Genomic DNA, 25,756 nt, shown 5'->3' with positions numbered 1-25,756 from the left:
ACTTAAACAACTCAAAAATTTGTATTAATAATCTTTTTTTTAATGATTATGCTGATTTTGTAATAGTGGCGTGTAATAATTGAAATTAAAAGTTCTTACTCTGTTCAAATTTACTGCACATAGGTCAAATAAAACTTAGACCGAAAATAATGTTGAACATTTCATTCTGTGGCTCTTTGGCGTTCCACAAGAGTGTGTACTCGGTACCACACGAATTTCCAATGACTTAACTCCTTCACGCGCTGTCACTTAAGCAAGCTATAGAAATACAAGTATAAATGATCTCGGCTTTTGCGACGACAACTATTAGTTTGGTATGGGACCTTCTCTGCCCGTCAACGCCGCACCCTAATCCAGCCGAGCTCGGTCTTGCCGAGCGCGTTGCGGCACGACGCTCCAAAAATGCCCAAACGCTAACCGAATCATCCCACTGTGATCTCAGCGCGATGAGGACGCGGACAAGCTCGGCGAGATCAACTACTTTGGCTTCGGCGGCAGCTTCCCGCTGCAGTACTACCCGTACTACGGCCGGCTGCTGCACCCCGACTACCTTCAGCCGCTGGTGGCCATCCAGTTCACCAACTTGACGCTGGGCCAGGAGATTCGCATCGAGTGCAAGGCGTACGGCGCCAACATCAATTACAGCGACAAGGACCGCTATCAGGGACGATTCGACGTCAAGTTCACCATCAACTCGTGACCTCTTGGGTCGCTCGCTCAGTCAGTCGACGCGCACTCTTCACCCCCGCCGCACCCCCCCTCCCCTCTTTTTTTCCTTTTGACAAGCAACTCTCCAAAAAACATGTAGAGCCAATTGAGATGATACAAGTAAATGCAACTATCGTTAGTCTCAGCATTCACGCGATACATTTCCCCAAACTTGATTAAGCCAAATGTTGTTAGCCGAACAACACGAGTGTCATTTTTGAGCGTTTCAAGTGGATCGGGCTCTGGGGTCAAATCTGGGCCGCCGCATCATTTTATGCACGCCAACTTTATACTGCTTGCTAAAATCCGTGCCAAAATTGAAAAATGTCCTCACATTTAATAATGTCAAGATATTTCAAGCATTTTTTTTGGTTTGTTGCCAAACTTTTTCAAAAGGAATTGCATGATTCCGTTGATACTGCACCAAATAATACAGTGTGCCTAATGGTCCGTAAATACATTAAAAAGAAATCAACAAAATAACATTTGTTGATTTTTTTTTTTTTGCCAAAAATGTGTGACTTTGTCATAAGATTACAATCACCCCAAAATCGGGATTTATTCCTTGAAAATATGAGACGTTATCGTAAAATTAAGATCATTGTAAGATTTGTACTTTGTAAAAAAACACACACACACAATCCAACTTTTATTCTGGTTTATGATGTTTCTTTAAAGGGATACTTGACTCATTGAGCCATTTTCAGCAGTAACATGTTAATAACGTCATTATTTTTCCATATACAATGAATACCTTCATAAACGATGTTTTTTTCCACTTGCTGTCGGCTGAAGATGACGACCAATCACGGCTCAGTTTGCTGACCAAACCCAGAAAACCGGTGAGCCATGATTGGTCGTTCCCTACTTCCTCAGCACAGGTGACGTCATATTAAGTCGACAGCAGGTGGGAAAAAAACATTGTTTTTTAAAGGTATTCATTGTATATGGAAAAATTATGTTATGAACATTTTGAGTCAAGTATCCCTTGAACTTTTTTTTTCTTTTTTTTGGTGGCATTGAAATGATTTGATCACACTGCCATATGTCGATTACCGTCATCAATTGAGGGCGCGTCTGCAAAACTTGCCACTCGCTGTCCGCCGCCTAAAAGCCACTTTTAGGCGCTGCCCCCACCATTTGCAATCCTCCACTGCTCTACAGGACCGTATATATTCCATATGAGAGAGAAAAAAAAAAAAGTGTGCGCTTCATTCCCACTCGGGCTTCTCTTGTGTCTGTCCAGGGTTTTAGGATGTGGCGTAGCAATAGCAAAAGCAAATGAAAACATATTTATTCTGCTGTACATTGATGATGACTTGTACTCCTTCCTGGAGCCATAGAGGACGCGTCCATACTGTCGATTGAGGAAAAGAAAAAAAAAAAAAGAAAAAAAAAAGAGAAACCTGCAACTCCACTACTACTACTTACTACTACTGACGTGTTTGTGTCGTAAAATCTCGTCTCGTCCGCTTCTGTGTGCGTGTGCCTGCGCGTGTGTTTGTGTGCGTGTGCGAGCGACTAACTGAAATACTAGCGCGGTACTGGACACCATCAAGGAAGGATCCATCGTTTGTACGCTTTTCATTGCCCCCCCTTCTGTCGTTTGTAGTTTTTTTTTTTTTTTTTTTGTAGTTCCTAGCAGAGTCTTGTACTGTCGAATGTTTTAGCCATGTTCATGGTGGAAGAATTTTATATTTATGCAGTTGTACATTTTATTTCTCTTTCTCTCAGAAATGTCATGTTTTGAATCTGATACCAAAGTAGTCGCTGGTTGAAAACATAAAAAAAAAAAAAAAAAAAGTATCAATGCAGTATCCCGTTACATGTTGACAAAAAATAAGAAAGAAGAAAATAATCAAAACAATTTGTCAGGAGTCTTCTGGTCACTTTATTTAATCTGGCTGAAACAATAAACAAACAACAAAAAAAAAGTCACATGATATTTGTGTGTCAATTTTTCTGTTTGGTTTTTTCTGTCAAAAAGTTTGTTGAAGTCTAGTTGATCAAATGAAAGAGAACCACAGAATCCATTGGAAAAATATCAATTCCTCCGGTACCAACAACGCTACAATCGATTTTCAAAAAAATCGCAATCAAAACATATTGTAACTTGCGGACAATGAAGTCAAGTGAAAATAATCTTCTACATGGAATCATTTAAAAAAAAAGTCAAGTATATAAAATGAGTCTTCAAAATCGTGAATAATTGTCTATTGTCTCTGAAATGCTGAGAGGGCTTTGTTGAATGTTCAAAACCACACCTGCTAAAAAAAAAAATGGACGCTCTTCCCATAGCATCTTTTGAAAAAACTTTGCAGATCATAAAGGAGCTAATATTGGCCGGATGAGTCCGAGTAATGATATTTCTAATAATCCACGCGTGTTCTGGTCATTATTTGATCTAAATTGAAACAACAACAACAACAAAGTCTGGACGTGTCGTGATTTTCTTTGTGGTCAGCCGTCCAAGATCTTGAAGAAGTACTGCACCTGTGGACCACAAAATGGCCGCCCCGTCAGGTTGAAGTGGCAAATGGTTAACAAAAGAGGCATTATGTCATAACGGCCCCCCAGCCCCGCCCGCTCCGCCGCTGCTCAACAAAAGCTTTTGTTTCAAACCCCGCCGTCATTCCTGTTCCCGTCACACCGTGAGAGATCTGAGGCGGGCGGGATCGGGGTCGGGGCCCACGCTGCGGTCATGAGACTGAAGTTGGGGGGGGGGGGGGGGGGAGAGTTAAACATTGCCCCTTTCACACTGCCTGTTTTACCCGCTTGTTGTGTCGAAATTGCACCAACAGGTATGGAGGATATGAAGCAAACATCGCGCTCTCGAAAATGGCAGATTGTCAACAAAACCCAAACGGATTTTCATTTGTACGCGTGAATTACAAGAAGCGTGATAGATTGTGGAAAGAGAAGTTCTCTTACCTTTTACTGGTTTCGGCTGTGAACATTCAAGCCTTCGTCAAAAATGTCACATGCGACAAGAAGCCGTCAATGCGTGATCACGCAAAAGCCGAAGAGCAGCAGAATTTTGCTCGACGTTCCAGAGGCCAGAGTTGAGAAATGACGAGGCGGCGAAAAGGTATTGCTTTGGAAAATAGTTCTTAACCGTTGGGGAATCGCAATTTCAACGATTTTTCTTGAACATTTTTGTGTCATAAGGTTGTAACTTTTTTTTCTTCTGTAAAATATATTTTATATATATAAATATAAATAAAAGGCAATTATGATTTTAAAAAACATGGCTTCTTACCTCAAATATGTATGACGACGTATAAGGGCCACGTATAAATATATATATATATATTTTTAGAGGCTGGAGGCAATATTCAGAGGAGAAAAACAGAATATTGCCCCCACCCTTAAAAATATATATTTATACGTGGCCCTAATACGTCGTTGTAAATATACACATTTTGTTTCCCAAATATTTAAATTTTTTATCTAAGAATTCTTGACCCCCCCCCCCCAAAAACAAAGAGTCAAAATTTAGAATCCATGTAAATTTTGCTCTCTTAATACAAATATTTTCTCTGAAATTACTTTTTGTCTCAAATCTTTTTATCCCCTCAAAGACACATTTTCCCTCAAATTTAAGACAATAAATTTTTAAAAATAGTTTTACTTGTTTTTCTCAGTACATTATGACTTTTGAACATGACATCTAAAAACCTTTTCTTTCCTCAAAAATGTGTTCTTTATTTAAACGAGCCCGCCCGTACCAATTTTTTTCTCGAAAATATTTGACTTTTCTGAAAAATCTTTCCTTTTTCCTTGAAAATAAACCTTTACTCCAAGTCACTAGTGTAAATTTAGAATTGTTGGCGTGGGCTCTCATTTCTCCTTTTCATCTCTGCTGACATTTCGCTCAGCTAGCGTATTTAGCGCGGTAAAGTTAGCACCCACCTCCAAGATGGCGTCTTCGGGAAGATCCGTGCAGTGGACGGCGTTCTTGACCTTGTCGACGCCGTAAATGGCTCGCAGCGTGGACGGACGGACGTGGCGAGCGATGTCCTGCGGAAGGAGCGAAGGGAGAAATAAAGTTGACTATCGTGAAACGGACATTGATGACACTCGCTGAATATTTCATGAGGGAATTACACACGCTACAAAGCACAAGTCCTAGAAGAATCCTGTCCAAAAAATGAGTACTACTGTCTTTGTGTTAGAGCCAAAATGGCCGCTGAGGCAGTATCCTGAGCGCCAGTGTCCTTTCTTGAAGGTCACCGCGCCTCCAGGAAATGAAACCCTCCCACTGGGTCCCAACACACACACACACACACACACACACACACACACACACCTACACACACATGTTAACTGTATGGAGAGGAAGCCGGTAAAGAAAGCAGATCATTTGGAAAGTCGCCATAGAACACAATTCCTAACGACCTTCATTGTCCTCTAAATATAAAGAGGCTCTCTTAATGTGATTAATGTCACATTTGTTCTTTTTGGTCAGGTGGTTTGTCATAGTTGCTATTTTCAATGACTCCTGAGGAGAAGTCATGAATTCCGCATTTTCGCGCGTGTACAATTGTTAGGTCGTACACGCCGCCGGTGTTACGCGCTTTGCCAGCATGCTATGCTAGGTCCAGTGCTACATTAGCGAAGCGAACGCGACGATTTTATGTCCATACAGGTTAATAGGCCTTATACGGCTGCTGAATGTAACGAATAAGTAACTTAAGTCTTAGTTACTTTTAAAATCAAGTAAGCAGTAAAGTAACTGCATTACTTTTAAGAGGCGTAATCAGATGACTTTTTCCATTTAAAATACATCGCATAGAAAATAATGTTAGTTACTTTTTAAATGAAGCAGAAAAGTAAGTGCATTACTTTTTAGGTAAAATCAGATTACTCCCCATTTACCTTACATTGCATAGAAAATAATCTTAGTTACTTTTAAAATGAAGTTAGCAGAAAAGTAACTTACTTGTTAGGTGTAATCACATTACTTTTTCAATTTACATTGGATATAAAACAATCTTAGTTACTTTTAAAATGGGGTAAAGTAACTGCATTACTTTTTAGACGCATATTGATGATGACTTCTTTGCATTTCCATTACATTGCATAGAAAATAATCAGTTACTTTTCAAATCAAGTAAAGGTATTACTTTTTAGAGGTGTAATCAGATTACTTTATTCCATTTGCATTATATGGCATAGAAAATAATCTTTGTTACTTCCTTACGCACCGTACGTATAGATGATGTCTGAAAATAACCGTAGAAGATGAAATGAAAATTATTACATCACACGAGCGCAGCAGGAGATGAATGCAGAACGGACCAACGTGGCGCCGACGGCGGCGATATGCGGGGAGATGGAGCTGCTGGTAAAGTGGCCCTGGGGGAGGTAATTGCGTTAGTTTCATGACGGGGAGAGACGTTTGCGTAATTGCGTCCTGGCGAGCGACCTTCCTCCTCAACTGTAATTGGATTGTGATGACTGAGCGAGAGCTCGAACCCCTCGCCTGGCGTCACGGCTCGCCGCCTCCATCAATCCGCGCACGCAGTATGCGCCGGGGAAATTAAAGATGGCGTTTAAAAGGCCATTTGCAATACAAGACGCCTAAAACGAAGTCTTGTAATCGGAACACATTTGGGTTTTTTTTATATCATTGACTTAAATTGATTTGACTCAATCGTTATCGATTGTATGAAGAGCCTTAGTGACGGACAAACTTTTGTTAGCATTGTTAGCATTGTTAGCATTAAAAATAAAAAAAATAAAAAGTCAACTCGCTCACTGACCACCTTCTTTATTACTGGCTTCATCAGCTTGCACCTTCAACCCGTCAATGACGTTCTTCATTAAAGGCGGACTCGTTTGACTCGAGTTTACGTTCCACAGTGCACAAAAAACAGGAAGTGGTTTTTGAACTCCAAGGACGAGTTGAGTCGCTTAAAACCGAACTGAAATACAGCAAGAGCACTTTATATTATACGTGCCCTTGCAGGTCGTCTAATAATGGACGTATTTGCAAATTCACACTTCGGTTGATGATGAACATTCATAATTTCAAATCTTTGTAGGACATCAAATGACGAATGCACTTCATCCGACATCAAATTTCTCCTGACGGGAACAAATGAAGAGGAACCTCGGAACAGATTGTTTTTGGTAATAATCAAACTTACAACCTTACCATGTAGGTGAGAGCGTGTGTGCGTGTGTGTGTGTGTACTAGATAAGGGGCTGCAGGTGCGTGACGTGAAAGCTAATGGATGCAACGGCGGGTGCTGTTGCCGTGGCGACGCAGGGCGACGAGCTTCTCAGCGGGAATGTGACTCAGCACCGTTTTTTTTAATTAATAAAAAAAAACACACACTTTGGCAGGTTGATTACGCTTCATTTTTTGACATGTTGGTATTGCTAAGATTCAATTCAGAAATAAATTCTAAACGAAAGAATAAATATTGGATTCATGATTATTTATTTATTTATTACGACACGCTTCTTCCTGCATGCCGCAAGTTAACGTGAATTATTTACAATTAATAGAAAAAAATAATACTACAGGTCATTTGAAAAAAAAAATAAGTTAAGAATTATAATAATAAATATAATAATACAAATATTTACCTAATAATAATAATAATTAAAAAATAAATGGTAAATAATGTGTAATAAAATCGAAATGAATCCTTTCTGCTCTCTAAATTACAGCGCAGGAATAGAATGGAAAATAATTGTAAAAATACGACTACGAGTTGAACAAAATGGAAATAAGAAAAACAAAACAAATATTTATAATTTAATAAATTAAAAATAAATGTTTTTTCCCCATTAATTGCATATATAAACTAGAACAAAGTGACTAAAGAATTCATTTTTATTGTGGAACTCCATCGTCTTCGTCGTTAACATGCAGAGCAGCGCGCGGCGAACGAAGGTTAATTAATTGGCTAATGATTTGCAGGCAGGTCACAGGAGCGCACGTCCTGCTGGGCGAGCTCGCCCAAATAATGAGGCTGGCTCGATATCGGACCGCGTCCATTTATTGTCTTGGAAATGAGTTGGACGCGGGACGCGGTATTGGCGGGGGGGGGGGCGGCCGGGACCAATCCAAGCGAGCCTGTGACTGTGGTGCGAAGGTCACCGTGCGCGTTGCTATTGTGGCTGATGGCCAGAACGGACTATTGGCTAATCGATCCGCAACACATGACTGCACAGCGGTCGGCGCTAATAATAAAAGGCGCCCCTCCTCTTTATATCGATCAGACTCATTGATGACGCATTTGGCGTGTGTGCGCGCGCGCGTGCGCGCGTGTCATCAGCTGCCTGGAAGTTACACAACAGCATGCAAAGATGCACAACAATAGCTTTTTCTATTCCAGACAAAGGCGGAGCGTCATTTCCGAGTTCTGCCGCTGAAGTATTATCCACAAAACAAAAACACGTGTTGCTGCAGCGGGAACGAACGCGCGCAACAGATGCGGGGACGCCATCACATGATTCCAGTCATCATTCATGAATCAAAGAAACCAATAAATTGTTTACTATAAATAAATACAAACTAATACAATATAGATGCATACAAATAAATACAAAACAACAAAAAAAATTAATGAATAAAACTAAAACTAATAAATATTTTAATGAAAATAATCAATTGATGAAAAAATGGATTACGATTTTTTTATAGAGAAATAAAGTAGTAAAGAAGTAGTAAATAAATATAAAAATAAGCAATATGAAATAATGGAAAATAAATCAATAAAAAAATAGGGAAAAATTATATTTAAAAATAAAATATCAAAGCAACTAAAAAATAAATAAACCCCCAAAATAATCAATAAATACAGAAATAAAATTGAACTAAAATAAATAAATAAATGAGTATGAACATAAAGGTCTGTGTCTGTCCTTAAATATAAAAAAAAAGAAAAAGAAGATAAATAATCGAAATACGATATATAATAAAATTGTATATTAATAATACAAAATCAATAAAAAATGTGATGATAATAAAAAAATAATAGATAAAATAGAAAATAATACATAAAAACCCAAATCTAATTTAAAAGGATTCAGAAAGAAAATGACTAAGACTAATAAAGAGAATGCAACACACATCAATTCCATTGAATCATTGTGTTGTGTGTCCGGAGTGCAAATATTTATAATTGGAAATGTATGCACATCTTGTGCATTAATGCACATGATCTCGTATGAGGGTGTCGGTCATGTGACCATTCGGTCACTCCCTCGTAGGAATGTGACACACGTCAGGGAGGTGACGGCAACTAATCCACTTGAAATGACATTTGTGGTCAAATATCAGTAAGTGCTGCTGTATTGGTTAGCAACTCACCGGATCGGCAGGCCCACAAAAGTCGCGGAAGGTCTTGGCTACGTCGGCCCCGTGGAGCTCCAGAACCATGCAGGGACCCAAAGACAGCTCCGTCACCATGTCCTGCCGGACGGGGAATTTCATCATGAGCGCTGCTAATCGTTTCGCAACATTGACATTTCTGGAGTCTTTTCTTTCCCAGCTGATGTTGAACTCACCACGTACTCCGTCACGACGCCTTTGTAAACTTCGTAGAACTCCTCGGCATTGGCCCGGTCCACTTTGAACTGTGCAAAAATATCACTTTTTGTACGTGTGCGTCAGCAGGTTATCATAATTCTGATAAAACACGGGCGGGCGGTTGACAAGCGCTTGCTCGACTCGAGTGTGTGTGTGTGCGTGTGTGCGTGCTCTGACTGAAGAGAAGATTGTTTTGGGGGCGAAAAATATTGGAGCAGTAATAATAGTAGCAGAGAGATAATAACTGCGTTTTTCTAGTCCTAGTAATAGAAGTCATAGTGGTAGTAGTAGTCACAAAAGAAATACTAAAAGTAGTCATACTAGTAGAAAAACTAGTAATAGTCATAGAAAAAGATAAACAAGTTAAAAGTCGCAGTAGAGATAGTAGTAGTTGTGGTGCTGGTAGAGGTTAAAAGCAGAACTAGTAGTGGTGGTGGTTGGAGAACTAGTAAGGGTGATGGTTGAACAAGTAGTGCAAGAAGAACTAGTAATAGTAGATGTGAAAGGACTAGTTAAAGTAGTAGAAGTTGCTCAAGTTGAACTAGTAGTGGTGGTAGTTGGGGAACTAGTAGCAGTGATAGTTTAACTAGTACAAGAAGAACTAGTAGTAGTAGAAGTGACGTAGTTATAGTAGTAGGAGCGGTGGTTAAAGTTGAACTAGTAGTGGTGATAGTTGAACTAGTAGTACAACAAGAACTAGTAATAGTAGAAGTGAAAGCAGTAGTTATAGTAGTAGAAGTGGTGGTTAAAGTTGAGCTAGTAGTGGTGGTGGTTGGAAAACTAGTAGTGGTGATAGTTGAATTAGTAGTATAAGAATAATTTGCAATAGTCAAAGTGGAAAGATGTAGTTATAGTAGAAGTGGTAGTAGAAAAACTAGTAATATAGTAGTATTAGTTAAATAACTAGTAGTAGTGGAACTATTAGTAGTAGTAGTAGTAGTAGTAAGAGAAGAACTAGTGAAAGTAAAAGAACAATTAGTAAAAAAAGCCATTGATGAGTAGAAGAACAAGTGGTAGTAGAACGAGTATTAGTATTAGTAGTGGTAGCAATAGTAATAGTAGTAAAAGATGAACTACTAGTAGTCGTAGAAGTAGACTACAAATGTGGTCAAATAAAGTTTTGACCCAGATCCATTCTGGTCCTGATCCAGGTTAGGCTTTTGGGGCCTTGGCGCTGGTCAGTAATGCGTCGCATCCCAATACTGTTGTTCATGATAGGACGACGGTGCGTGCGTGTGCGTGCGCGCGTGCGTGCACACGTGTTTACCATTTGCAGGGCTGAGATGTGAAACCCGGCGGCGGCAATGGAGTTGATGATCTTGCCGGCAAGACCTGCCGAGAAATCAGCATCTTTGAAATGCATTCTTCTTATCAGACGACGACGCCGACGGCGGCAGCGTGCTTCGTTACACGTTATCTCGGACCGACTCTTTAAATGCTCTCACGGGAGTCGGGAGGAGGCAGATTGGAAAACGGGACGCGTAGCGAGACAAAGACAGCGAAGGTCACGCACGACGATGACGATGACGATGATGATGATGATGATAAGACGTTTGCCAATCTGGCTCAATATGTCCGTTTGGCTCGTGTGTCTCCCTCTTAAAAAAAACAAAAACAGCTGCTCCTGTTGCTAGGCAACCCGCCACTACTTGTGGCTGCCTGGCAACAGAAGCTCTTCTATTCCGGTCATGTCTGCGCGGCGCGTTTGGTAGCGCGTGACCGCCGACGGTGCGGTGGGTTGGGGCGCGCTCGGCCGCCGCGGCGCTGCCGACTCGTCTGGAATGAGACTGTGTTTTTGACAAGATGGATGCCGAGCTTGTCAATCCAAAATGGAGCGTCGCTGCGTTATTCCATACCGATCACCGCGCTGTGTTCGTTTTGCTCGTTGAGCCGCTTACGCAATCAAATCAGATCCAGCACGACGACTGCCGATCCCAAATGTGTGTTTCACGAACCAAATCATCTGCGGCGTTTGCAGTGAGTGGAATAAATCGAGCCAATGAACCGATACCACGACCGAACGTCGTCATTTTGGGAGTTGAAATTCGAAAGTAACAAGCACGACGTTCCCCTGTTGAGCGTTCGCCGGCGGTTGCTCAATCGAGCCCCGGCAGGCAAACGAACGTCACGGTCCGAGGCTTTTCTTCTCGCACGAACCCAACACGGGCCCGACTTGTCTGGACAGGAGAGGCAAACCTCCTTCAACGACCTTCGCCCTGGCGCGGCTCCAGGAAGGTGCGGCGCCAGGAAGGCGCCTGCCGGCGTGATCCCGACGCGCGCCTTCATTAAGTGCGGTTGTTTTTTTATTATCAGAGGAGCGAACGGACGCAGTAATTCACGCCGCCGCGTCGGATTGCAGGCTTTTAAAAATAATTTCCCGAAGTCACCGACCCGCGCTGGAGGATTTTAATTAAGAGTGCTGCGAGGGTCACGAACGTGAAAGCCAACTCTTTTGCTGACATCGGCGCATTTTTAGAGCACGTGAGCCCGAGAGACGCGATTATGAGTTTGTCGTCGTCTTTACCTTGGGAGACGGCGTGCGGCTTGATGATGCAACACGTGCACTGGGAATAGAGGGCGGTGTTGATGGGGCCGTGGCAGACCGTGGTCGGGAAGAAGAACTCCAGCTCCTGCGCCGCCGGAACCGAGGTTATTATTATTATTTTAGTGAGCAAAAAAAAAACAACCACGAAAGTCAACTAAAATTCAAAAAATTTTTGTTAACAAAAAAAAATAGAGAACACAAATGAAAACTAACTGAAACTACATTTTATGTTTATGAAACTAATTACAACAAACTATAATTATAGCGAAAATCTCCGTTTTAGTCTTTCGTAATTAACGCATTCACAGAATATTGTGTTCTATTGCTAGAAAAACATGGACGCTACCAAAAGAAAGATGAGAGTCTCTTCTTCCCGTCTGCTTCCGTTTTGCAGCAATTAGCATTCGAATATAGCTACGGTTCATCATTAATCACATTCCTGGTGAAAACACTGGCAAAAAGAGCTTGTCGTAAATTGGCCCTGGCTGATCTCTTATACTCTGCTGCCACCTGCTGGCCGTTTCAAAAACAACAACTAAAACTAAGCATTTAAAAAATATATATAATATTAAAAAATTAACACAACCACCCTGAAAGCTAATCAAAACGAACTAAATAAAAAATAACAATCTCAAAACGAGATAAAAGCGAACTAAAATGAAAATTCCAAAACTATTATAACCCTGTCGAGAACACACCGCTACATTAGAAAATGGCGCCTACTTGCCAGGCGCCAAGACTAATGAAGACAGGACGAGAGGGGACATAAAGACGAGTGGGAACATTAAGATTTGTGAGGGATGACGCGGACGTGAGAGAATGTTGCGGCTTGTGAGCGCACAAAGACTACGGAGGACATTGCGACTCATCAGGACATAAATAGGACTAATGGGGACGTCGTCGTCGAGACTGTAGAGGACACGAAGTCGCTTACTCTGGCTGCGGCGGTGAGCGAGTCGGGCCCGTGTACCAGGTCGCTTCCGAAGTGCCCTTGGGCGCTCTGCGGCGCCTCCTTGTGTGCCGCCGCCGCCGCCGCCGCGTCCGAGGGTCCCAGGAGGTTCCTCCAGACGGACACGGCCTCATCGCCCACCAGCTCCAATGCTATCACAGGACCAGAGGACACCTGCTGCACCAAAGAACTGCCAAGAGGAGACAAAGGCATGTTTCAAAATATAAGTATACTTTATGTAAATATAATCTTTTCTTTCCATTTTATATTGAATACAGAGCAGTGACTTCAATTGCAATACAATGTGCACATACACTTAGGAGTAAATAGTGTGTCTGGCTTCTCTCTTTTCATTGGCCTATTAAGCAATTGTGATTGAGCCCTATCTAGTCTGCCTAGCAACAGCGGTATGATCTGTTTTCATTGGTCTTTTGGGCAGTTGCAAAAGAACCCAATTTACTTTTCCCGCTCTGTTTTCATTGCCCTTTTGTGTAGTTGTGTATCAGCCCTATTTATTCTGCCTAGTAACAACTGTATGATCTGCTTTCATTGGCCAATTGTGACTCAGACTTATTTTATTCTCCCTAGCAACAAAGTAGGAAGTTGTGATTCACAATAGCTGTCTGCTCGCTTTCATTCTTCTAATAGAGCCCTATTTTACTCTGCCTAGCAACAACGGTATAATACGTTTTTATTGGTCTATTAGGAAGCTATGACTCAGCCCTACTTTTATTCCTCCTAGTAACAACTGCCTGCTTTCTTTTCATTGGACTATTCAGCTGTCTACTCTGCCCAGCAACAGCAGTCTGCTAATTGTTATTGGCCTTTGAAAAAAAAATTCTGAGCAATTATATTGATCTACGTTGCCGTTTCTGCTAGCTGGTTAACATCTTATGTTCGTTAAGTGTTACCATGAATCGCGGCCGCTGGGATTTACACTCACTTGAAAGAAGGCTTTGACTGATGCTCCACATAAAAGTCTGCAGCTTGGTTCCTGTAATGAATACATACGACAATTGGTGTACACTCTACAGTATAAAATGAATGTGAAGAGCTGAACAACTGAAATGAATAAAATATAGTGGGCCTCATGGGGAATGTGAAGTACAATTGCTCCTATAAAAGTGTGTTAATGGCTAATTAACTGGCAACTCGTTCCTAAACATACTGTTATGTACATTTGTGCCGTCCATATGTGCATGGATGGCCACTGGCTTCAAACATTCTCTAAGAATTCCGATTTGGCTTCAAACATTCTCTAAGAATTCCGATTACAATCAGACGGTTATTGCCTTTCAAACATCTGCCAAAACAATCCGCCAATTGGGCCAAATGGCTGATTATTTTCCCCTTAAAACGTTATAATCAAAGAAAACCCACGTTTCCGACGCTGTGAAAGCACCCTGAATGCACCATTTTGCTTGCGTAGCATTAGCAACTAGCAAGTGTGTAACGTATGTTATTCTGGTTATTCTGTTGTCCCTCAGCGCCCTTGAAGCTGTTTAATGACACCCCAGTTGGAGTTAATCGTAAAACTAAACACATGACAAGAAGAATTACATCCACTGTATATTTAAATACAAAACGTGCTTCGTTTTTAAAACATCGTTAGCCTAGCGCTAATGCTAAAAGTCAAGGGAGGATCCACTGATTCGTATATATGACTGGATAGCCGATAGGCCAAGGCTTTTGAAGCCGCGAGGCCGCCATATTACTCCTCCCAAGAAACGATCCTATACATTTACAGTATCGAAATTGAAGAACATTTGAGAAAGTATTTAATAGAAACAGCATGATTTATGATATTTTAGATTTGTTAAACATAAACAAGAGGTAAAATTGATATATATATATATATATATATTGGTCGGGCTCTAATTTTTATGCTGTTGTAATGATTTAAAGAATGAATTACCATGTCAGGTGTGTCATCTTGGCGTTGGTGACCATCAGGTTGGCCTGGGTGACCATTTCCAGCACGTCTCCGACCTTGCTGACGGCGTCCGGCTTGAGCAGCGCGAGGGTCCTGGACGACATCATGTCATTTGATTGCATTTATTAAGAGCATAAAGTGCTCTCAAGTGAGTTGTAAGATCACAAAATGTGCAGTTAACGGGAAACCGGATGAGATCTGCTTCCAAAATAGCTCTTGAGAAATTACACAAGTCATCATTTGACCTCGTCAAGCGTGATTATTCTGATCTGACGGCGCGCTCGCGTCCCGGCCTTCTACTTAAGCGTCTAAAAATAATCTCGAGGCAGCTTTTGTTGACGAGGCGAGGCCGTTACCGTTCTTTTTTGCTGCCCAGCTTGCTGGCCGTGTATTGGTCGCCGTAGTCGATGATGTTGAGCTGCCGCGAGAAGACGTTGACCCGGTTGCCCACAAACAGATCCCTCGGGTGCAGTTCTTCGTATTTGGTCCGCCGCAGGAAGATGCGCTGGTTCTTAACGTCAAACTGCCATGAAAAGACCAAAAGTCTTGTCAACGTGGATTAATTGAGATAACGCGCTCCATCATGTGTTGCTAATGAGGCATGAAAAGGCCTGTCTTAAAATAACACATAAAAACAACCACGGCAAGCCGTTAGGTAAGCAATAAATTTGCCGCATATCCTCAAGTAATGGCCAGTGGTGTTTATTTACTCAACTGCAAGAGGGTTGATAGATAAGTTTCATTCATTCATTTCATTTTATTTGAAAGGGACAATGCACATTACAAAGTTAACCTTTAAATAAGGCTTTGCCACAATGTGTGGAGGTTTTTTGGACCAAGCAAAAAGTATAAAGTGGATGAAATTTAAATGATAAAAATGTGTTAGTTAAATATCGCCATTAGCAAATTAAAATGTTGATTTTATTGTGAAATGATTGACTTTCATCACCAGTTTATAATAAATCCAATGTCACGACTTTTAATTCATTTATTTCACCCATCCAAGCTACCCAAAACCTAACCCTCAAGTTTTGGTGGACAAATATGACAGTATTGAATCAAATAAAACAAAAACAAAAAACACACAAAGCTCCATACCATCTCCACGGAGTGGTCATGGGGGTAGAAAAAGAGCTGGTAGCGCCGCAGGAGAGATGCCGTCGGGTCGTACCAATCGGTCAGGAAGGCGAAGCGGTCTTTCTCCTCCTAGACAACAAGAGGCAAAAATATTAGTTACACCGGCACTATTTAATTCTGATTAAAAAAAAACTTCATTTATCCCGTGGGGCAATTAAGGGAGGGGAATTTTTTTTTTAAATCAATGACAATGTGGACAAAATGGATGATAATACAGACAGCGCTTCCATTTTGTGTTCATGCCGATAAAATCCAAAATACTGTGGCAAGTGTTTTGATATTTTCATACCCTAGCGGTATGTACATTTATGAGCACAATTGCATATTGAACTTTAAACTTTATATTTAGTGGCCACTCATTGTATGTACCTTAAATTTAGCAACAAATGTTCAGTGTCAGCCAAGCCTAACATGGTGCTCATAACATTCTTCCAATTTTAATTATTAAGCGTCATTGGTTCTCTTGAAAGACGCAATGTAAACCCTAGCTATTAATTATGACTCTTTTGAACCGACGCTTCAAAAACCAATGCCAATCACGAGTCTAACAGGTTTAAAGAAAGTCGTGACAGAAATAAACATTTGAATTTGCTCTCCAAGTTGTTGGCAGAAGGTACAATTAAACCATGTTGTCATTCATTACAACAGGAAGATTTCACAAAGAAAAATTGTGATGTATACTTTAGTATGAACTTTTTGGGACATTTTTCTTTGGTGGCGTGTAAGATTAGAATTTTAATTCAAATCAAATGTGGTTGAGTGAGTCATACTTGACACTAATGCTCAAATATAGTGTAGTAGCGCTCCCTATAGGCGAAAATTAAATTTTCAGCAATTTTTAGTTGTTTTACACAAGTCATGAGTTTATGAAATGAATGCTTGTTTGTGGAAGTGTAGCCAATATTGCTGGGCGTTTATTGTACCAACAATGCCCTTAGCAACAGAATATGGACGCAAACTGACACAACAGCGACTCAAATGTACTTCACTCGCTAAACCGTCACAAACGAACATTTACAACGCATGTATTCACCACAATTGGTTACATTACGTGAGAAAATAATACCACTTATCGTTTATTCACGTTAATTGTAGTACTAGCGTCCGTGGATACTAGCGGAGAACTCGATTGACGGCTTTCAACGACTTTTTTTTTAAGCTTGAGGCGAATATATAGCTAACAAATAGTCTGTTCTGTATAAAAGATTATTTTCACTTAACTTACCATTATTTAGGCGTTAACAAAGTCCTCATGTCCCAAATATTGCGCGTTAGCTAGCTAGCCCTGGCTGTGCTCGTGGTGCATTGGCGTTCCAGTGTAAAGTCGGGAGTTGTACAAAAAAAAAAAAATCCCTTGATATTTAATGTCGGGTCTCAAAGTTCCTAAATATAATTAATGCTCAAACATTCGTTGTTTTAAAAATATATTTTGTAAATTTCTAAATATAATTATTGTTTATAATCTTTTAAGAGGTATATATACTTATTATTCGTGGGCTGAAATTTGAAGATGAATTATAAAGTTAACATTTCAGAGGATACCTGAAAGCAGCATTGGTTTCTATAGTAACCATACAACAAGTAGAAATGCGTTCAGAAAACAAATACTAGTGGGTTTATGTTTAAAGGAGGATTATTTTCTGTTTGCAAATTTGAAGATATAACAAAATGAATATCTTAAAGCGACATCTACAAAATTTTGTGGTAATGCGAAAGTCGACACAATGGGAATTATAAAAATTTCGAGTGACAGTAAACGCAACACTTGAATCGGTTTCGCACCCGGAAGCACAACATTGATGCAAAGTAGCGTGCTTGTCAAGTTGTGCTTAGGGAAATACATGTCACTTGACTTTATTCACTTTTATTTCACGTCATTGTTGTTTCTAATGAATTTACGAGCTCGACTGAGAAATGACTCGAACCATGAGGGAGTTCTGCTCTTGGACGGCGGATTAGCAACAGAATTGGAGGCACAAGGTGCACATTTACAGGTAAAATATATTAATTAGAAATTATGTATGACTATACTACAAATAATGATCACAATTAAAAAATAAAATCACATTTTACACGTTGTGTCATCAAAATTGTTGAAAGGATTGACCGATTAAATTATGTAAATTTCGATTTTTTTAACAACACATTTTAACGCTACAGACGGAACGTGAATCAAATAAATATGAAAATGGACTTGTAAACAATACGATATTGCTGTTGATATTTTTTTTTTAGTTTACTTTAATTTTGTTAAAAGTCAAAGTCACATTTGTTGTTTTGAAAAATACTTCATTATCTGATGCATTGATAATATCACTAGCGTCGGGCGGAAGGAATCCTCCAAATGTGGACAGACCAATGGTATACATTTTGTGTAAAAATATGAAATTAACCAAATTGTGACAGCAGGTTCTGGCACAAAACCAGCAATATTTCCTCCTTTATCATTATGTTGTTGTTTAGGGAGATCCATTGTGGAGTGCCAGGCTTTTGCACACCAACCCACAAGCTATCAAAACTGCTCATCACAGGTATTTCTAAAGGCTGAATTAAAAATGTGTTACTTTCTTTTGAATCCTGATTGACATTTATGAGACACGTCGTCAGCTTCCTCCTAAGCGGTGCTGACGTCATCATCAGTGCCACCTACCAGGCCACCATCCAAGGCTTTGTCGAACACTTGGGTGTCAGCTCGGACACCGCCAGGGAACTGCTGGCGTCCGGGCTTGGTCTGGCCGAAGCGGCGGCGACGGCGTTCGGTTCCGGAAAGCGGGCGGCCCACCCCGTGGTGGTGGCGGCGTCCGTGGGATCCTACGGAGCTTTTCTGCATGATGGCTCTGAGTTCAGTGGAGCATATGCTGACAAAATGAGCAAAGAGGTGAGACACATAGCAAAAAAAAACAAAGCCGTGGTGTCCCTCAAGGCTCCATTCCTGGGCCCATGTTATTTTTCTGATAAGGCGTACAAACACACCCTTGTAAGCAGAAAATCATGCAATTTGACCTATTATTTATTTATATTTATAAACTTCCATGAAAATGTAGCCTACCTAAACTTGATATCTACGATCCAAGGAGTTGAAAGCTTGCCATCGGCCTCAGCTGGAGTGTTTGGCAGCGGCGGGAGCGGAAGTCCTGGCCTTGGAGACCATCCCGAGCGTCAAAGAGGCGGGAGCATTGGTGGAGCTGCTCCGGGAATTCCCAAACTGCGACGCCTGGATTTCATTCTCTTGCAAGGTAATGAGACCAAATCACCACGGCTCGGTCAACTCAATGACTCCGCCGCTGTGTCAGGACGGGACGCGCCTGTCCGACGGCAGCCCGCTGCAAGACGGCGTCCGTGTGGCGAGCAGGTCCGCGCAGGTGTTGGCCGTCGGTGTCAACTGTTGTCCTCCGGAGTGGGCGGAGACTCTGTTGGACTCCGTCGCAGCTCTGAGGAGTCCCGACAGGAGGTGGGTGGTCTACCCCAACAGCGGGGAGGAGTGGGATGCTCAGCAGGGGTGAGTTTAACAACGGCCACTTTTAGAATACAATAAACAGGCTCTAACTTTGATTTGTAAAGGGGTCTTAAATCCATTTTCAACAAACCATTATGGAGTGATCCCTCAAATTGACGGTTTTAACGAGAGTTTTGCAGTTTCAATACACACATGTAGGATGATGTAATAAGTAAAGAAGATACTTAAGAGAAGTGGAATCGAGTCATACCTCAGAACAAAGGTTTTGATGAAGACTTTACAGGAGAAGCATTTTTTTGCCATTGTGCTCTCATATGAGGTAGTAATACATAATGCAGAATTACCAATTATGGGGTCATAAATCTGAAAGAAATCCTGTCAAGCGATACCTCAAAACAAAGGTATCAATGAGCACTTTATGAAGAAGTAACTTTGTCAATGTGCCCTCATATAAGAACTTAATAAGCAATTAACAGGGTCATAAATCATTTTACAAAAAAACTTACTTTTCATCTTTATATAAACGTACACAAAGGAAGACGTAATAAAAACAATTGACCAAGGGGTCATGAATCATTTCCCCATCATTGAATCTCATATAAAAACAATTTCAGAAACTGTAGAATATTGAACATACCTTTCTTATTAGTTTTGGTTTGCTTGGTTTCATTTTTACGTTTTATCATTTCAATCAAGTCTTTTTGTACGTTTTAAGATGGCAGACAGGGAAAACGGCAACAAATATAACAGCTCTGAGTGACGTGTGGATCAAGCAAGGGGCTGCTTTGATCGGTAAGGTTAACATTTTTTGTTGTCATGAAAACATCTGGACAAACCACATACCGTTTACCTCAAGTTCAAGGTCTTGTCATGGACTTTAGATGTCATTTTGTCAGTATGTCCTCCTATGAAGATTTAAATATAACAAAAAATATCCCAAGAGCAAAACATCATTTTTAAACGACGGAGTCATACCTGTATCAGGGCATTGATAAATTGGGCATAAATCAATTTGCTACAAACCACATGAATAGCTCAATTTAAGTGCAAATCTTTTACATAAAAAAACAATTATTGTAATAGGTCCTCAAATAATGTAAAAAACAAAAATTAAGCAGATCCAGATTCAATTTCACTATAAGAGTCATAAATCAACACTTTTGATGCGTGTACCAAGTCGTACCTCATATGAAGTCACACACTGAAAAAAAAAATCTGATTACATGGCAAGTTTATTTACTCACATCGATTTCACCATCAAATCACGACGTAAGAAAAAGGCATTTTTTTCCACCACAGTACCATCTGCTGGATGAAAATTGCCACTGCAAGACTTTAAAACGTTTCTCCTGTCAGGTGGTTGTTGCCGCGTTGGTCCGGATCAAATCGGTGAACTGAGACGACACTTAAACAGACGTCACTCAACGGAGGAGGACGCAGACCTGGAAACGTAACACTACCAATAAAGTTTCTATTCAAATATTGAATTATTAAAAACATGTATGGGAAAAAAACAAGTGCTTTGACGGTTTGGAGCTACAAATACAAGAAACGGGATCAAACTTAAAAGTGACAACAAAATAAATTATTTTACAAAAAATAAATTGAAAATGCACTGCATAACAGTAATGTAATGTCTTGTATGTCAATTGTATTTATGAACTTTCCGTATGTATTATTCTACCAGAGGAAATAGTTTCACGCTATGTCGTCGTCGTCCCGCCATCAGTTAGTCCCCGAGTTCAACCGGCACGGTCCTCGTCAATGTCGCTGTCGGGCGAGCTCTTCTGCCTGTTGTCCGCGGTGTTGGACATGCGCCTCCTCCAGGGGGCGTCCTTCTGGCTGCCTGTGCTGTGCGAGCGTCCCAGCTGGGCAAGGCGCTTGGTTTCGTCCCCCTCGCCACCGGCGTGCCGCAGGTTTTCCAGGTTGAGGGCCCAGGGGCCCAGCTTCTGCCAGTTGACCCGCTGGAAGGCCATGATGCAGTGCAGGTTGCCGCCCACCTGAGGACCCACGACGTCCTCGTTTATCGCAAAACTCAAGTAGTAGCAGGGTCATAAATCTATTCAAGGAACCGTGCTGACTCAAAAATCAAGTTGAAGGTCTCAATGACGCTGATGGTGTAATAATTTTTTTTAGGAGGGTTGTACATTATTTTCTCAATAAGTCATCGTATAATGACGCAATGTAAAAAAAAATGCAGCCACGTGTCAAATTTGACTTGTAACATGATCATAAATCACATTTGGCAGATAGGGTCATACATCAACTTGAACGAGGTGGTTGGAGCTCGACCTTCAATGTTTTAATTGGCAGATAACGTGCTTATCGTGTTAATATGCCATTTTGTGATGATGTAATAAAAAAAAACATGCAACTCAGGTCAAATGTTACTCGTAACGGGGGTCATAAATCACTTCGCCAAAAGGTAGTCAGTCTTACCTTTATGAGAGCTTTCCGCACATAAATATGTTAATATACTTTCATTTAACGTAATAGGTCATTTTAATATTTTCAACCAAGTACTAAGCGTAAGGTAATCAGTCTTACATCAATTTAAAGGTCTTTATGAGTGCTTTCCAAACATGAATGTTGTATATATACTTTCATGTGAAGTCAAATTGTAACAAAGGGCCATAAATTGTAATTATTCTCAACCAACTAACCAGTCTTACCTCAAATTTTATGAGTGCTTTCCAGACAATGTTGTTAATATACTTTCATGTTTTCTTAGGTCAAATTGTAACCAAGGGTCATAAATCTTACATCAATTAAAATGTTCATTATTTTCAACCAAGTACTAAAAAGTTATACCACAAATGAAATGAGTTCAAAGTGTAGCAGGAAAATGCATACTTTTTTGGTGGTGCGCCTCTGGATGCCCTTCTCCATGTGGCGGATGTCCAAATATTCTGGATTCTGGGTGTTGAGGTCGGTGACTATGTCCATCCACCTGTACGAAAACGACCGTCTCGGTCAGAGCGTAACGTAAGTATGGGGTACCGCAAGGCTCACTTTTTACAGTGGATGGCCGCATGCTTTCTGCTGGGTTCTCCTATCAGGATCCAGTGTTCCATCTCATTGGTGGGCAAAGGACCCCTTGGGCAAAAGGTCAACAAGAAGATACTCGAGTAAACATAACAGTAAATATTCGGACGGCGTTGACTTACCTGTACGCTTTAGCTGCTTTGAGGGGCGTGGCCTCAAATCCGAGAGGGCAGCAGTAGTGGTTCTGGCAGTGGTAGACGTAGGCCATGGTGTCGTCCCTCAGGCCCGGTATCAGCTTGGCCAAGGCGCCCTCCGCCGTCTCTCCCGCAGTCTTGTGTTTCCCGTGCGGCTTGTACAGAATGTACGAGCAACCCCGTACGCGGAAGTGGTCGTTGATTTGCCGGAACCACCTTGGGAGGGAGGGAGCGAGGAAGACGCGTTAAGCCACCACTGGATGCAAACCAATGACAGTTGGTAGCTCGATGTTCTCTGTCGACAGGATATTAAGCCCCGCCCCCGCATGGTGAGATCTGTCGCTAAACGTTAATTACACTTACCGCATGAGGGTGGCGTTTCCCGTGAAGGGCCCGAACTTGATTTCGTCGAAGGGCGGCTGGTAGCCCAGAATGTGGAGCGCCTCCTCCTGGGAGATGGGCGGCAAACTGGAAAGGAAAGGCAAAGTCAGCAGGAGACATTGTGTGTGTGTGTGTGATGACACCAAGATGGCGGCGGGCCTTCACCTTCCTGCGCCCAGAGTGCTGTACAGGAAGTTCCAGCAGGACACCAGAGACGAGATCCCGCACGACGTCTTGTATTGGGGCCGGCTAATGCAGTACCTAGCAAAAAATTTTTAATTAAAAAGTAATCCTTGGCATGGTTTTAATACCATTTTTAGTACTTAAATCTTTTTAGGGATGGGCGAGTACCGATACCAGGCCACATTTTCATGGTATCTGTACTCGTGACGGATATCGATACTCGTATCGGCCCCCGCTCTTGTGGCCATTTTTTGGTCAGGAACTGTCAGAAAGACTGGGGGGGGAACGAAAAATGTCTTCCGTCTCGTTCGTTTCCTGTGTCTCCTTACGAGGTAACATTTGTTCATTGCGCCATTTCGGAATAAGTACTATTGATGTGAGTAATATCACTCGTATCTGTGGTTCAATGTGCGCTATATAGTTTGTAGCTGATGTTACTTCGCCGTGTTTAATTGCCTCGTTTACGTTTGCCGCACGCTTAATTGCCTCGCTAACGTCATCGAGCTGCGGTGAAACAGGAAACGAATATACAGAGCAGCCTTCCAAATTAAAAGCATGGATTTCAAAACAAGATATAATTAAACATTGTATTGAATTGAATTAAATTCTTTGCACTTCACTGAATCACTTAAAAAGTTGTACAACCACATTATTTTGATTGGGACTTTTTTTTCTGGCCACTAGATTTTATATTTTTAATTAATTTTATTGTGTGCTCTATGCAAAACGATTTATGAGCAAATTAAAAATATATAATTTCCATTAATTTATTTCAATTTTAAGGACATTTGCTGTAGTTGGGATATATATGTCAATACATTTTTGGGGGAACATTTTATGTATCATAAATACTAATGGTATCAGTGCTGAAGATTTGAGTATCGGTCTAAAAAAAAAAGTGATATCAAACATCCCTATTTAAAATATAAATTTAAACAATCAAGGTATACAATGTGGAAGTGGCGTTACCATCTTCGGAGGTCGAGAACTTTCCTCTGCTTGACGTCCTCCAGCGAGGGGTTAGGCGGGATATCCTGAAGGTTCCGACTGGCTCGGTCCGGCTTCATCTTTTTGCTGCCGCACTTCTTCATGCTGCCTGAAGAGGAAGGAAAAAAACTGACATAAGAAAAAATATTTTTGGATTTTCTATTATTTCCTCTCATTTTACCTTTCCTAATTTTGCGCGTGATCACCGCCTTAAAGTCGGTGGTGTCGATCTCCCAGGCCAAGGTGGTCTTGGCATCCCCGCCAATTGTTAGGTCCACCATGTCGCAGTCGTCGTCGGAAACCACGCAGGCTCCCGTCGACTGGAAGTCTTGGGCGGCCTTGTCCCCGTCGTCCTGCTTCCTCACCGCTCGGTTGAGCAGCGCGTAGTCTGAGCAGACTGTGTAGAATTTTTCCCGAGAGTGCGTGACTGGGAAGGAACGTGGCAGCTGGAGCTCGCCGCTGGACGCCCGCCGGGTTATGGCGTCCCGGGCCAGGGAGCCAATCATGCGGCAGTCCTCTTCTTCCCTGCCCTCAGTCTGCCTTTGCATACTTGATGCTTCCGACGGACCAGGGGGACCTTCTGATGTGTTTAGCATCGACAGATCACCTCACCTGAGAAAATGTAGATACAAAGTAAGTAAAATTAAATAAAACATTCGTTCTTTCCAGGAAAAAACTTTTTAAAGTTGTATTTCTTTCTCATAAAAAAATCCCTCCAGATTATTCCTTTAGTAAAAAGTCAATTCTGTTCAAACAAAAAAAACAGGAAATAATTTGACTAGTAAAATAAAATAAAATCATACGGAAAAAGTTGTATTCTGTATTTTTTTTCTTCTTCAAAATTCCATAGATCACTTTTTTGGTCCAATTTCTAGCCAGAAAAATCGTCACAGCCCTTTAGTAAAAAGCCCACCCAAAAACTGTCCATAAAAAAATAATAAACAAAAAAATCAAGTCGGGAAAAGTTACAATTCTTCTAGGAGAAAGTCAGCCTTTGAGTATTTTATTTTATTTTTTACCCTAAGAAAACATCTGTAGTGATTCCAAAAGATTAACTTTTTTTCCCTTTGGAAAAGAAACAAGTCAAATCTATTTTTAAATAACATTTGCATTTAATCTGTAAGAAATGTTTAACCATTAGGTTAAAATCTTATTCAACTTTACATGCAATACATGCATTTCTTCATATTTTCCTACCTTCAACTGTGCTAAATTGATGTTAGCAATATATTGCATTCTACTTATACAAGTAAGTTAATATATACCTGGATTGTTATTCATTTCACTGTGCTAAACAAATACAGCGACGGCCTTCGAATGCATTTCCCCTGTAACCCGCCCCCCAACACACACACACGCACGCACACGCACAGAGATTTTGAAACAAACATAAATTACATCGTTAATTACCCGAATTTAAAAAATAAATAAATAAAAATAGGGAGCGGGGAAAAAACAAACATTTTACCTGAGGACTCGATGGAGGCTTCAAACTGTACATCAGTTCGGGAGGAACGCAGGTTTAAGTGTTTCGCTATGTTCGCTATATATCGTCCTCGTGAGGTAATGATTGATTTTTAGTGTTAAATTTTTTAAAGTAGAGCCGTGTTAGTGACACATTAGCAACATTAGCTTGCTTAGACGTCAATTAACCAAGAGTGTGTATACTTCCGGATTAACTAACTCGGACTGGACCACTCAAGAATTAGGGGGTGGATGTAATACAATTATACTCCCGTGGGGACTGTG

At 41.0% G+C, this 25,756-nt stretch overlaps 4 protein-coding genes across 7 annotated transcripts in view; 2 read left to right on the top strand and 2 right to left on the bottom strand.

The window, feature by feature from the left end:
- Positions 1–2,646, top strand: part of atp1b1a (ATPase Na+/K+ transporting subunit beta 1a) — a 14,114-nt gene extending 11,468 nt beyond the window's left edge. The window contains exon 6 of the mRNA XM_086088638.1: positions 443–2,646. Within this exon, the coding sequence (XP_085944764.1) occupies positions 443–700 (258 nt within the window). The 3' untranslated portion in view covers positions 701–2,646. The remainder of the gene's footprint in view (positions 1–442) is intronic.
- Positions 2,576–17,198, bottom strand: nme7 (NME/NM23 family member 7). The gene is made up of 12 exons (XM_086088633.1): positions 17,046–17,198; positions 15,782–15,889; positions 15,040–15,206; positions 14,666–14,776; positions 13,694–13,744; positions 12,736–12,940; positions 11,781–11,886; positions 10,524–10,588; positions 9,235–9,303; positions 9,038–9,139; positions 4,621–4,728; positions 2,576–3,201 (listed from the first exon to the last, which is right to left on the bottom strand). Exons 1-12 carry the CDS (start codon positions 17,046–17,048, stop codon positions 3,169–3,171), a joined length of 1,128 nt encoding a protein of 375 aa, XP_085944759.1. The 5' UTR covers positions 17,049–17,198; the 3' UTR covers positions 2,576–3,168.
- On the top strand, positions 10,543–20,900 carry LOC147166517 (uncharacterized). Of its 3 annotated transcripts, none has more exons than XM_086088636.1 (7): positions 10,543–12,959; positions 18,284–18,351; positions 18,428–18,698; positions 18,895–19,056; positions 19,114–19,319; positions 19,993–20,069; positions 20,634–20,900. In XM_086088636.1, the coding sequence occupies exons 1-7, from the start codon at positions 12,900–12,902 to the stop codon at positions 20,729–20,731; spliced, it is 942 nt and encodes a 313-aa protein (XP_085944762.1). In that variant the 5' UTR covers positions 10,543–12,899; the 3' UTR covers positions 20,732–20,900. The 3 variants fall into 3 exon arrangements, with proteins under 3 accessions (XP_085944762.1, XP_085944761.1, XP_085944760.1); XM_086088635.1 differs by lacking the exon at positions 10,543–12,959 and adding an exon at positions 16,006–17,814 and having other exon boundaries at positions 19,114–19,271; XM_086088634.1 differs by lacking the exon at positions 10,543–12,959 and adding an exon at positions 16,008–17,814.
- On the bottom strand, positions 19,780–25,756 carry LOC147166516 (basic immunoglobulin-like variable motif-containing protein). 2 transcript variants are annotated; one of them, XM_086088631.1, is made up of 9 exons: positions 25,476–25,756; positions 24,189–24,619; positions 23,990–24,116; positions 23,003–23,098; positions 22,820–22,924; positions 22,445–22,672; positions 22,290–22,373; positions 22,131–22,227; positions 19,780–21,277 (listed from the first exon to the last, which is right to left on the bottom strand). In XM_086088631.1, exons 2-9 carry the CDS (start codon positions 24,601–24,603, stop codon positions 21,020–21,022), a joined length of 1,410 nt encoding a protein of 469 aa, XP_085944757.1. In that variant the 5' UTR covers positions 24,604–24,619; positions 25,476–25,756; the 3' UTR covers positions 19,780–21,019. The 2 variants fall into 2 exon arrangements, with proteins under 2 accessions (XP_085944757.1, XP_085944758.1); XM_086088632.1 differs by lacking the exon at positions 22,290–22,373.

This window comes from Leptonotus elevatus, chromosome 11 (genome assembly GCF_054856555.1).
Source record: "Leptonotus elevatus isolate MCC_2025b chromosome 11, RoL_Lele_1.0, whole genome shotgun sequence".
In the NCBI taxonomy this organism is placed as follows: Eukaryota; Metazoa; Chordata; class Actinopteri; order Syngnathiformes; family Syngnathidae; genus Leptonotus; species Leptonotus elevatus.
Note: the sequence above shows the minus strand (reverse complement) of the source record. Positions and strands in the feature narration are given on the sequence as shown.

What these genes read in the sequence shown, in the direction of transcription:
- nme7 (XM_086088633.1), bottom strand. An exon ending in CGCTCACCGCCGCAGCCAGA is followed by an intron (nt 11,887 to 12,735) that starts GTAAGCGACTTC and finishes CCGGCGGCGCAG; the next exon opens with GAGCTGGAGTTCTTCTTCCC. An exon ending in GCGTCGTGACGGAGTACGTG is followed by an intron (nt 9,140 to 9,234) that starts GTGAGTTCAACA and finishes CCCGTCCGGCAG; the next exon opens with GACATGGTGACGGAGCTGTC.
- LOC147166517 (XM_086088634.1), top strand. Translation starts at nt 17,620, where the DNA reads ATGCAAAGTAGCGTGCTTGTCAAGTTGTGCTTAGGGAAATACATGTCA. An exon ending in CACAAGGTGCACATTTACAG is followed by an intron (nt 17,815 to 18,283) that starts GTAAAATATATT and finishes GTTGTTGTTTAG; the next exon opens with GGAGATCCATTGTGGAGTGC. An exon ending in GAGTGGGATGCTCAGCAGGG is followed by an intron (nt 19,320 to 19,992) that starts GTGAGTTTAACA and finishes GTACGTTTTAAG; the next exon opens with ATGGCAGACAGGGAAAACGG.
- LOC147166516 (XM_086088631.1), bottom strand. Translation starts at nt 24,603, where the DNA reads ATGCTAAACACATCAGAAGGTCCCCCTGGTCCGTCGGAAGCATCAAGT. An exon ending in AGCACTCTGGGCGCAGGAAG is followed by an intron (nt 22,925 to 23,002) that starts GTGAAGGCCCGC and finishes TTTCCTTTCCAG; the next exon opens with TTTGCCGCCCATCTCCCAGG. An exon ending in AGAGGCGCACCACCAAAAAA is followed by an intron (nt 21,278 to 22,130) that starts GTATGCATTTTC and finishes GTGGGTCCTCAG; the next exon opens with GTGGGCGGCAACCTGCACTG.